We start from the raw sequence: 13,074 nt of genomic DNA on the forward strand, positions 1-13,074 counted from the left end.
CCAGAGAGTGAGACATAGATGGAGATAATGCTTGCCATGGGTAGAATGTGTCATAGCTCCCAGAGGCGAGAGCGCTCCCCACACATGATAGTTACATACATTTCATTCCTGGCAGCCGTTAGTCCCTAGCCCCCTGCTGGGAGGAGCACCCCAGCTTCTCCCTTCCTCTGACTCTTTCAAGGGTGCGGCTGGGGAGACCCTTTCCTCACTGTTCGCAGAGGAAGACTCCAGAGGATTCAGTCAGACAATGATGGAAATTGATAGCGCCACATCCCTCTCTCAGCATGGCCACCCAGCAGTCCGACATCATCCACTCCCTGCTGCATGACCCACGCCAGTGTCTGACCCATCCTGGAGTCTCCTACCCCTCTGCCTAGCACCTCTGTCTCACGTGGCAGATAGCCTCGCTGTGTTACATTTGCAGCCATCTCCGTCCTCTTTGGAATTGGTGGGTATCGGGTGCGGGGGCCCAGGCCAGGATGGAGTCCAGGTTTTGTGCACATCTGTGAATCTCATGTTGTCCTCTGCCTTGCGTCTTCTAGTGATGCCAACAAGGAGAACATCATCATGATTCCAGGAGTTGGGAAGGCTCTGAATTCACGGGGCCAAATTTAACCTTGGTGTAATTCCACTGAGGCCATTGGGTTGGGTTTGGGCCATTGGAGGGACTTGGAAAGATCCTCATGAATGAGGTGGGGGTAGAGAAAATCACCGATTGTATCCATTGCCGTTGGATTCCCAGTCTGGGGGAGGACACGGAGTTTTCCCATGAGGCAAACAGCTGGACAGGGGCCATTTCTAGGGGCTGTCAGTCATCTTAGGGGCTACCCTGCAGGAGGCTTCCAGTTGTTTAGTATGGCTCCGTTCTGTCCTTGCCCTCCACTGAGATAGCCAACCAGGCTAATAGAGCCAACAGTGACCATGGCTTGTGCGATGGGAACACCTGCCCGCCAGGGCCTGGGCCCTCCAGCCCATTGAATGGCAGTTGGAGGGTGATGATTTTGGGTCCCTAATAACCTCAGCTTTGGTCACACTGGAGGCTTGAGAGTCTGTCTCCCAGTCCCTGGTGCTTTGAGTCACCCAGTCCCCGAGTTGGAGCCCCAGTGGAGTCAGCGTCATAGAGGTGAAGGGCTCTGTACCCTACCCAGTCCTCTAGCCTTGGGGGATCATTGTGACAAAAGGCACAAGGAAGTAGCTGAATTGGGTCCTGAGATGACTTTGCAACAACTCCGGTTTGGTTTCTGTTATCTCACTGCAATATTCTTGCCCTTCCACCCACCCACGTTAGGCTTGGTCTAGACGTAGCTGTGTCCATCACGGGTGTGAAAAATCCACACCCCTGAGGACTGTAGCTGTGCCGACCAAACCCTCGGCGTAGATGCAGCAAGGTAGAGGGAAGAATGCTTCTGTTGAGGTGGTGACCGTCATTCCGGGAGGTGGTGTTCCTACAGTGACAGAAAAATCCCTTCCATCACTACGCTATGGGGTTATGCTGGTGTTAGTCCCTGTAGTGTCAACTTACCCTGAGCCCGCTCATGTCTGTTTCCCCCACCCAAGCCTGCATATCGCACCTGGGCCGTTAAGATCAGCTGGGACTCTGGAGCTAGATTTGTTTATCCAGGGGCAGGACGTTCTCTGGACCTTACTCTGACGGAGACCAAGTCTTTTGACCTGTCGGGCACGCTACGCGGCCTGTGTTTTTTCCCAGGCTGTCTCTGAGGGTAACTGAGGAGGAGCCGTTTAGCTTTTCATAAGGGGCTGGGAGTGCTGGAAAGCTAACGTTGGATCAAACTGGATTTTTCGGCGTGTGGTTTTTAAATGACTGAAGTGTCCGTGTGCAGGGAGCCTGTGTTTAGCCTCATGGTATAAGGCAAAATAAATAGAGGATAACTCAACGGATCACTCCCCTGCTGCCCAAGTGCCCCTCAGCACACAGGAAGTTGCTTGTCAATCCTTTTATCCCCGGACATGGTGTGTTTGGTGAGGCCAATAGAGTTTCCTATTCATGTTTGGTTCCCTTTTGCAGAGTTAGGGCCAGATTCTGCTCTCGGTGCTGCCTGTGTAAATCCAGAGGAATTCCATTGACCTCTGTGGGCATTGCCCCGGATTTCACCAGGTGTGAGTGAAAGCAGAATCTGGCCCTCAGCCTCATAGCCTTCACTTTCATGCATCAGATTGCAGAACAGAGCCAGGCTCCCCTATTTATTCAGGGCGAAACCAATGATCTTTTTCTGGGGAACAGATACAATTCTGTTTGGCTTCTTTTAACTGGACATGAGCTGCAAAGAGAAGACTCTCTGATTAGCAGGTGAACAAAATGGCTGTGAAATGAAATGCCTATACATACAATCAAAGGAGGTACTGTGCAAGGGTGCTGACAGCTGCTGCCGTGCCAGCCCCTTCCAGCAGGAGGCACTGTAGCAAATGTTCTCAGGCCCTGGTGTCCGGGAGCTCTGGGCCCAACAAGGGATGCAGGAGGGAATGGTGCTGGGACTCTGGCTGTGCAAGGCTGTCAGCCACTCCAGTCCTAGCCTGAGGCGATGTAGGTAATGGAGGGGCTGGCTGGGAGCTGTGGCTGTAGGGAGCTGGGGCAGAAGAGCTGCCTGTGGGGCAGCTCACGGCTATTTCAGTCCCAGTTTCTGCTGGTATTAGGGAGTGCTGTGAGGATGGGGCAAGAGAGCTGGGTGTGGGTTATGGTGCCAGTCTCTGGCAGCAGGAGTCTCTGTGGGCAGTAGGATTACCCGGGGTGCTGTTTGAATGGGTTTTATCCTGGAGTGTGGAAGTCACAGTGAGCAAACTGGAAGTCTTGGTTTTGCTGGAAGCTGGTTTGCAGTGACCTTCTCCTCTCTTTCTCCATTGCTCTCCAGCACTTTACCCGACTCTCCCCCGGACTCTGGATCAGAAGCCTACTCCCCCCAGCAGGTGAATGGTAAGTGCTTAAAAAAAAAAAAGCCCAAACCTCCCAGCCTCCCCCCTCTTTGTTTAACGAAAGTGGTTGGCTCTGAAATCTTTATCAGACGGGAAAAACAGACGGCTGCAATACGTGGAGAGATTATCAGTTAGTAAATATCCCTAGACTTTCACCTATTGTTCTCCGGCTAGTCTTTGAAAGGAGGGGAGTGAGAGGGAACGGGAGAGGGGGAGGAAGTGCGGATCCACACACACACAGCGCGGAAGAGAGAGACTCGTACCCAGGCAGGGTGTGAAATGGAGTCTGCGAGCCTCCGTTTGCTGGTGTCCATGGTGGGGGTGTAAAACAGAGAGCCAGGGCGCGTGCGCCTCCTGGAAATGAAGCCCAACTTGTGGAGACACTAATGAACTCGCCGTTTAGTGGTAAGTTCTTGACGGGCCTTTTCCTGCCGTCCGAGGAGCCCCACCGGTCTGAGGGGGGCACCTCTCTACCTCCCTTCTGCATAGGCCGGTGGGAACTCAGGGCCCCTCCCAGAGATGATTGTTTTCCCCCAGAAGGCGGGGTCAGGACCATTCTGTCCCACTTGGCTTGTTGTGGGCTGAGGGAAGTGGGTGGATGTTGTTTGGTCCCAATGGCGACGTTTCCCATGCCTCGATGGCAGCGCTCAGAGCGTCTGGCCGGGGGGGTGAGAGAGTGGGAGGGGAAGGGAGCAGGCCAGCCTCCCCGCAATTGCACCCCTTTTCCAGGCTCCAACCCAGTCCATGCTGGGAACAGCTCCTTCTCTTTTCTCTATGGAAGAGGTCAAGAGTTCTGTTTATCTTACTAAAAAAATCCCTGGAATTCCTTCTGGCCCTTCCTTAAATATAACAAAGAGGCCGGGCTACTCGCAGCAGGGAGGGCAGATTTCCCTCACTGCCAGAGCAGCAGCACCTTCGTTTCAAGAGAACAGAAGAAGAGGCGGCTACGGAGAACCTGTCTCGATAGGCTCACTTTTCGTAAGGGAGAAATCAAACCCTTCAACCTCCTTTTGCCCTGGGTTTGGCAGGGGCTGGGTCCTCAGCGAGACTGTGGGGCCTGGTTTTGGTGCATGTCTCGGTAATTGACTTGGCCTCTTCCCCTGCTACGGGATTAGAAGCATATGAAAAACAGAGAGAACTCTTCCCTGGAGACGCAGAAGATAACATAAGGATCATATACCACGCTGGATCACGCCAGGGTCCACATTGCGCAGTGTCCTGTCTCTGACAGTGGCCCATACCAGAGCTTCACGGGGAATGTACAAAAGAGGGTAGTGACCCACCCCTGTCTAACACTCCCGGCTTCCATTAGTCAGAAGCTTAGGGTTGCCTTGAGCATGGGATTTTATCCCTCACCATTTCGGCTGATAGCCATTGGTGGTCTTATCCTCCATGAATTTATCTAGTTCTTTTTTGAACCAGTTGCACTTTTGGCCATCACAACATTCGCTGGCAACAAATTCCACAGGCTAGTTGTGGGTCGTGTAGAAAAAGGACTTCCTCTCATTTGTCTTAAACCTGCTGCCTGTTAATTTCATTGGGTGACCCCTAGTTTTTGTATTGTGTGAAAGAGTAAATAACACTTCTCTGTTCATTTTTTTCCACACCATTCATGATTTTACAGACCTCTATTGTATCCCCCTCAGTCATCGCTTTTCTAAGATGAACAGCCCTAATTCTTTTTAGTCTCTCTTCGTATGGAAGCTGTTGCATACCCTTGGTAATCTTTGTTGATCTTTTCGGAACCTTTTCCAGAACCAGAACTGGCCACAGTACTTAAAGTGTGGACACATCATAATGCCATGATATAAATCCATGGTATTTTATTTTTTATTTTCTATCCCTTTCCTAATGGTTCCTAACATATTGTTAGGGTTTTTTGACTACTGTTGAGCAATGAGCAGAATTTTTCAGAAAAATATCCATGGCAACTCCATGTTTTTCTTGGGTGGTAACAACTAATTTAGAAGCCATCATTGTATATGTATAGTTGGGATTATGTTTTTCCAGCGTGCATTATTTTGCACTTATCAACACTGAATTTCATCTGCCATTTTATTGCCCAGTCACCCAGTTTTGTGAGAGCCCTTTGTAACTCTTTTTAGTCAGCTTTGGACTGAACTATCTTGAATAATTTTGTGCTGTCTACATACTTTGCCACTTCACCGTTCAAATCCCTTTCCAGATCTTAATGAGTGTGTTTAACAGCTCGGTCCTCAGTACAGATCCTTGGGAGACCCTGTTGTTCACCTCTCTTCATTGTGAAAACTGACTATTCCTATCCTTTGTTTCCTATTTTTCAACCAGTTACTGATCCATGAGAGGACCTTCCCTCTTATCCCCTGGCTGCTTAGTTTCCTTAAGAGCCTTTGGTAAGGAACCTTGTCAAAACTTTTTCTGAAAATCCAAGTACACTATATCCACTGGATCACCCGTGTCCATGTGTTTGTTTACACACTCAAAGAATTCTAATAGATTGGTGAGGCTTGATTTACCTTTACAAAATTTGTGTTAACTTTTCCCCACCATGTTGTATTCACCTGTGTGTTTGATAATTCTGTTCTTTACTATAGTTTCAACCAATTTACGTAGTACTGAAGTTAGACTCACCAGCCTGTAATTGCCAGGATCCCCTCTGGAGCCTTTTTTAAAAATTGGCATTACATTAGCTACTTTCTAGGTATCTGGTATATAGAGGCTGATTTCAGTGTCGTATGTAGGTTATATACAACAGTTCTGCAATTTCACATTTGAGACCCTTCAGAATTCTGAGGTGACTTTATCAATGAATTACTGTTTAATTTATCAGTTTGTTCTAAAATCTCTTCTACTGACGTATCAATTTGGGGCAGCACTTCAGATTTGTTACCCACATCACAGCTATTATCCTCTCCAGTGAAGACTGGTACAAAGAATTCATTTATCTTCCCAGAGTGCTCCTTTAACACCTTTGCCATCTAGTGGCTCCACTGGCAGGCTTCCTGCTTCTGGTGTATTTAACAAAAATGTTATTGTTAGGTTTTGCATCTTTAGCAAGTTGCTTCTCAAATCCTTTCTGGGCCCTGCTGTATTCTACTTTTACATTTTACTTGCTAGCATTTGTGCTCCTCCCTAGGATTTGACTTGCAAATTTTAAAATAACCTTTTCGTCTGTAACTGCCTCCATTACTCTTCTGTTCAGCCACGATGGGATCCATTTGATCCTCCTCCTGTCCTGTTTTTAAATCTGGGGGTAGACTTTTAATCTGAGCCTCTGTTATGGTATTTTTAAGTAGCCTACATGCTGTTTGCAGGCATTCTACCCTTGTGACCGCTCTTTTTAATTGCCATCTAACTAGTGTCACCAGTCTTGTATAGTTCCCCTTTTTAAAGTTAAGTGTCACTGCGGGGGGGAGCTTTTTAATGTTTTCCTCCCTACAAGGATGTTAAATTTAATTCACTACGGTCACTATTACCAAGCAGTTCAGCTCTGTTCACCTTTTGGACCAGATCCTGTGCTCCATTTAGGATTAAATCAAGAATTCTTGTGGGTTCCAGGACTAACAGTTTCACAATGGAGCCCAGAGGTTCTGCTCTCCTGGGATATGACTGGAATAGTGCACACACCGTAACTGGCTCCATATTCCCCCTCCGCTGCTTTGTCAGTGGCATGATTTACCGCCGTTAGTGCCCATATTGCCAGCGTCAGACCTTCTGACTTGACCACACCACAAAGGCCGAAGTAGTTCCAGTGGGCTATCTCAATAGCTCTCAAGCTGTGCTCCTAGAGCACTTCCAGGGGGGTTATGGAGCTTCTCTCACAATCGGGAAACATCTGACTGTCTCCAAGTGCTGATCCAGACAAGAACTCTTCTGGGGTTTCCAGAGGCTTTGTCAGTTAACTGGACTGAAAAACACCTAGCCCCTCCCTGCACAGCTGGGTCATGCTGTTCTTTGTCAGGGGTTTCACTGGTGTAAATTCAGTAACAATGGGCATCAAAACTGGAGGGGGAGAGGAGCAAGCTGCAGAGTGACCTGGCAGGATTGGAGCCAGGTGTGGGTGGGTGTCAGGACAGCCAGGGGAAATTCAGAGCTAATCAGTGTAAAGCCCTGCACCACAGTAGAGGCAGTAAACAGCACAGATATACTGCGTAATGGGATGTAACCAGTCACCTCACCCATCACATGGAAGTGAGTTCAGTGTCCCCTTGTCTCTTCACTCCTGCCTACTGTCCCTTTCCATGCATCCTAGCCCTGTGGCTTTGGGACATGGGCAAACAGGAGCCTGATCCCCCATTGGAGCTCGATTTTTAGGAAGTGACCAAAATATGGGAAAGTTTGTGACAAAAGGGTATTTTTAATCGTCCTCTTTTTCTTTCTCCCCTCCGGGGCAGTGACAAGGAAATGGGCCACGTGCAGGCACCCCTCTGGGTTTGTAACAACACAATAGCATCTTGGTTTATAACAACACAAGCCCTCCAGTGCGGCTGCAGAGACCCCTGGTGCGCAGCCTCAGTGGAACATGCTGATAATACATGCGGAGAAAATCTCGCGTTGTTATGAAAACCCATCTAAAGGAAAAGAGTCCAGTTCAATTACACACAAGCCTCCCCTCGCCCTAGGCTCTCTCTCCATGGAAGGGTGCTGGGCAGCTCAGTTAATTTTGCCAGCCCCCCATGATTCCTATTAAGCAAGTTTTGGACTTGTCAGGCAATGCCATGCAAAAGGCCTGACCAGTTCCCAGGCCTGGTCTCTCCCCATTGCAAGTTGCCTGGACTTCGCTCCATTCTGCCACCAGGGAGCCGGCTGGTGCTCAGGCCTCATTCCCCCTTATTGTTAGGGGTTGAGAGGTGGTTGGACCTCATCTGGCCCCTAGCCAGAAGTGGCCTGTCTAGCTCCTGTGAGCGATCTCCATTCCCTTCTCGGGTGCACGGTGGTAGCATGGAGATGTGGAGGGGCAGTGCTGCAGGGTGGGGGTGTATATCAAATGAGCTTGCAAATCTTACCCTGACCTCTAGCACAGATAGTTTATTGCAGATCCTGGGTCTGCCAGCAACTTCTTCCGGGTCACAGCTAGAGCCCTCCTCTCCTTGCCTGTTCTCACTGAGCGAGCCCCACCAGGGTGGTACCCGTCTGCCTCACTCACATCTAGTGCCTTCTGCTGTTCCCACGTCATCTGCTGACGCTTTGCTTCCTCTGCTGGTGTCATGGAAGAATCCCCTAATCTGGCTGGCCCGAAACCCAGTGTGAGTGAATCCTTAGGCTGGCCTTGTGCAGGTTCCCTGTGCGGGCGGGTGGGCCGCCCAGCGGCTTCTGGTCATCCAGGAATGCTGTGTCCCTGCTGCCCCATATCCTCCTCCTCTTTTCTCCACAGGGGCGGAGGAGGGAACTTCTCTCTGCATTTGAAACACCTGCAAACTGTACCCTTCTCCATGTCCCAATGTGGGGTGCTGGGATCCAGTCATTCCCTTGTGCAGGGAGAGCATATCCCTCCAGGGAGGAGGGATAGCTCAGTGGTTTGAGCATTGGCCTGCTAAATCCAGGGTTGTGAGTTCAATCCTTGAGGGGGCCATTCAGGGATCTGGGTCAAAAATTAGGGATTGGTCCTGCTTTGAGCAGGGGGTTGGACTAGATGATCTCCTGAGGTCCTGTCCAACCCTGATATTCTGTGATGCTATGAGACCCCTCCCAAGAGATCTGAAATCACAGGCTAATGCACCCCACATTCCCCAAACACAGTTCGGCAAAAGCCTGTGTAAACAAACAAGGTTTGCCTTGCATCTGGGTCAATGGATTCTGGTTTTGTTGGCTTACTGGGAAAAAGTGAGTTTGAGTTGAGAGGGCGACAAGCTTCTCTCAGACATGGAAATCGAGGGCCTCAGCTGAATTCAGCCCTGCTAGTGGTGTAATGAGCTGGGAGGTCAGGGCCCGCAAGCAGGGTTTGTGGTGATTTCCTCCAACCTGGAAAACCCAGGTGTGTGGGGTTTTGTGGTTTTTTTTTTTTCCCCCGTATGAAAGAAAAATCAATCCCAACTCACCTGCTGGAAAACCCCAGGAAAACCCATGGAGGTATTATGAAGAAGTTAGGCACCAGACACATACTGTGTGATTTGCTTCATAAGCATGTTTAAGACTCAACACGTAAAGGCAGGTTATGCCCAGATTGGAAACCTGCAGTTCTGTAAGTAGAATACAGCATCCAACCTCCCATCTGCCAGCTGGATAGGCCTGCTACTCTCTTCCAACTGCCTTTAGCTCATGATCCCCTTTTACCGATGTACTTGCTTTCTCAGCACCCAGTTTATTATGAAGTCTTGACCAAACCAATCTGAATATACTAAACGTATGTTTTGTCGGTGCTGTGCTGGATTGGAGTTTGCAGGTCTTTTCAAAATGGATAATAATCTGAATTCAGTGGGTTCTGTCTTCCATTATTTTGCATGGACATGTTCCCACCATGTTGACGCAATGAACTGCAGTGCAACCTCCTTCACAAACATAGATTCAGGGGAGTAATGTGGCTCTTCAGTTGTAAATATTAAAAGGGAAAGGAAGGGACTCAATATGATGTTCCATTACCTAATACTAAGCAATAATACCTAGCTCTTATCTAGCCCGTTTTGTGGGTAGATCTCACAGTGGTTTACAAAGGAGGTCAGCGTCGTTATCCCCATTTTACAAATGGGGAAACTGAGGCACAGAGCCAAAGTGAGTTGCCCAAGGTTACTCAGCAGGCACTTAGAGGAGAGGAAAGTGATCAGGAACAGTCAGCATGGATTCACCAAGGGCAAGTCATGCCTGACTAATCTAATTGCCTTCTATGACGAGATAACTGGCTCTATGGATGAAGCAGTGGATGTGTTGTTCCTTGACTTTAGCAAAGCTTTTGACACCGTCTCCCACAGTATTCTTGCCAGTAAGTTAAAGAAGTATGGGCTGGATGAATGGACTATAAGGTGGATGAAAGCTGGCTAGATTGTTGGGCTCAACGGATAGTGATCAATGGCTCCATGTCTAGTTGACAGCTGGTATCAAATGGAGTACCCCAAGAGTTGGTCCTGGGGACAGTTTTGTTCAATATCTTCATTAATGATCTGGAGGATGGTGTGGATTGCACCCTCAGCAAGTTTGCAGACGACACTAAACTGGGAGGAGTGGGAGATACGCTGGAGGGTAGGGATAGGATCCAGAGGGACCTAGACAAATTGGAGGATTGGGCCAAAAGAAATCTGATGAGATTCAACAAGGACAAGTGCAGAGTCCTGCACTTAGGACAGAAGAATCCAATGCACTGCTACGGACTAGGGACCGAATGGCTCAGCAGCAGTTCTGCAGAAAAGGACCTAGGGGTTACAGTGGACGAGAAGCTGCAGTGTGGGAGGTTTAGGTTGGATATTAGGAAAAACTTTTTCAACTCGGAGGGTGGTGAAACACTGGAATGTGTTACCTAGGGAGGTGGTGGAATCTCCTTCCTTAGAAGTTTTTAAGGTCAGGCTGGACAAAGCCCTGGCTGGGATGATTTAGTTGGGGATTGGTCCTGCTTTGAGCAGGGGATTGGACTAGGTGACCTCCCTGAGGTCCCCCAACCCTGATATTCTATGATTATATGATGGCTGAGTTGGGAATAGAATGCAGGTCTCCTGATTCTCAGTCTAGTGCTCTATCTGCTAGGCCCCACTGCCTACCATACCTCTACGCTTCAAGCCTCCTTTTCCTGTTCTGGGCTTGCCTGATGAACCTATGTATCTGGGACCAGTCACTTTGGCTAAGTATCCAAAATGTTCCATAGCTTCTCGGACTCGCTTTTCAGTTTTGTCCTAGTGTGGTTTCAGTTCTTCGTTATTTAGGTCAAGCTAGATTTTCCTGAACTCCAGCAGTAGCCTCGTCTGCCTGTTTTCTATCAAATTCCGCTTAAACCTTATTCCGTTGCTTTTGCGAGCCTAGTGCCTCTCTGTAGAATCCCTGTGCAAACAGCATGAGAAGTCCTGCTCTTGCTCAGTGTCCAAACTATAATGGTTATAGTTGGATGCAAATGTAACATAGGGACAGATCCTCAGATGGCATAAATTGGTGGAGCACCACTGAAGTCAGAGGAGCTGCACAGATTTCCACCAGCTGACGGTCTGGCCTGCGGGGTTCTGAGCCTTCTGCCAAGAATCCTAGGGAAGCTGAGACATCAGTCCCACGTTTCCAGTCAACCAGCTATGAGGATGGTAGCAGTTGCAGGACAATGTGTGAACTTCCATCCTGTGCGTTTGGTGTTACTTATTCCCCAAAGAGGTTTAATTGAACGCCCCATGTCTGCATCCTACCAGTTCTAGCATCATCATCATTTTATGTTCATTGTCTGAGCACATGGTAAAGTGTTCCTGGTCATACTTTGTTCTCTGTCCCTGCACAGCATCCTCACCAACTTGGATACCATATTCTTTTGTTCTCTTCTCAGATATAGAAGCAAGAGAATTAAGCCAAAACGCAGGTTTGCCTCTATATATACTTCTAGCCATTAACAGGCCATTTCTCGTGTTTGACCACGTTGCATTAATGTCAGTGTTGATTCTTTTAGTTCTTGCTCTGTTTCTTCACTTGCAACATCTCGTAATGGAGGAGTTTAAATCTGCCTGGAGGAGGAGTATCCCGGGGCAAGAGTTTCAATCATTTATTTAAATTGGTTGCTTTGTGTTGCAAAGAGGATGGTGAAGGTAGCTCTCAGGTGGTCTTCGGTTGTAGCCCCATGCAGAGCGCATGGCAGCAATCTGTTCTGGAAGTGAACAAGGCGCTGAGGAGTGTAGCAAGGTCCCTTCTAAGAAATGGCTGCAGTTTTCCTGCCACAGACGAACCTGGGAATCCAGGAACAACCAAGAGGCCAGTAATACCTTTCAACTGCAAACTTCTGTGACAAAAGGTAGATGTGCCCCCTCGCTAGTGGGGACAGTTCCTAACCATATTATTTGGTCATTTCCCCCAGCCAGTGAGCAATGTCTCCATTTTATACAGTCTGTGCTGCCTAGGGGTCGCCTTCCTTCAAGCCCCTGTCACGGCCAAGTCCAGGGAATGCAGAGGCACCACTGTTTTCAAGTGTGATTATAAAGTGATGCCTGTCATTCACATAACTAACACTGTGTCTCTAAAAAGAAAAGGAGTACTTGTGGCACCTTAGAGACTAACCAATTTATTAGAGCATAAGCTTTCGTGAGCTAGCATCCTTGCATGTCTGTGCTCAGGAGGGATGTATGATGGGGTGGGGGAGATTCCCTTGATTAGCAGGGAGCTCTGTTTCCAGATTTTCCTTGCACCACCACCTCGATAACCTCCCCCACAAAGGCAGACTTGAGATATGGTTGTAGCTGGCAAGATCGTCCATGTAGGCAGCTGGTTTCTTGAGCCAGGGTCTAACAGCCGCTTGGTTAGAGTCTTTGGAAGGAGGGGAGTAATAACGCTTTGCGCTCAGCTCTGTAAGTTCACAAGCGGCCTCTGCTTGTGCCGGAGGACAGGGGTCATGCCAGAGTCTTCATGTGCACCTCCCATTGTGTGCACATAGGCACCTAGCACTGTACTGCCCAGTGTGACTTGCCCCAGACGTTCCATAAAACCCTCTACCCTGCGCTGAGACGAGGCATGTGAAACTTCAGATGGATGAGTTGGTTTTTGGGCAGGGGCAGAAGGGGAGGTGTTGACAGTAATGGGTAGCTGGTTTCTATGGCGCCAACCCCAAGTTTTCAAACACTTGAGTGATTTCCTCCCCCCCACCCCCCCCCAAAATCCTGAGATTGCCTTAAAATAATGAGATTTTAAAAATAAGTAAATATTGTGTTCTTTGTATTTACCCTTTTGGTGTTCGAGCCTTTGGAGTTCATATTTTCAAACTTTTCTCTGTAACCACAAGAACTAGAAACTTACCTTTTGTTTACAATGCAACTCACATCTTCACAGGACTCCAGGATCTGGGGCTTTAAGATGATCATCAAATATAACTTGACTTGCAGTTTCATAGAGTTGGCAACACTGCTTCAACTTCAAGCTGGAGTGTGTAGTGCCGCTCCTTAATATTCAAGTATTGTTACCTAATATCATATCCAAGATATAGTAATTCAGGGTAAGGATAGAGATGAACCCAACCAAAACGTTGTATCTGGGGCCCAAATCCAATTACGATTTATTTAATTC

The 13,074-nt window shown here is 48.4% G+C and overlaps 1 protein-coding gene across 1 annotated transcript in view; it reads left to right on the forward strand.

Moving 5' to 3' along the window:
* Positions 1-13,074, forward strand: part of MYRF (myelin regulatory factor) — a 105,959-nt gene that overhangs the window by 44,928 nt on the left and 47,957 nt on the right. The window contains exon 4 of the mRNA XM_073346947.1: positions 2,868-2,929. Coding sequence (XP_073203048.1) covers positions 2,868-2,929 — 62 coding nt within the window. The remainder of the gene's footprint in view (positions 1-2,867; positions 2,930-13,074) is intronic.

The sequence above is a fragment of the Lepidochelys kempii genome, chromosome 6, assembly GCF_965140265.1.
Source record: "Lepidochelys kempii isolate rLepKem1 chromosome 6, rLepKem1.hap2, whole genome shotgun sequence".
In the NCBI taxonomy this organism is placed as follows: domain Eukaryota; kingdom Metazoa; phylum Chordata; order Testudines; family Cheloniidae; genus Lepidochelys; species Lepidochelys kempii.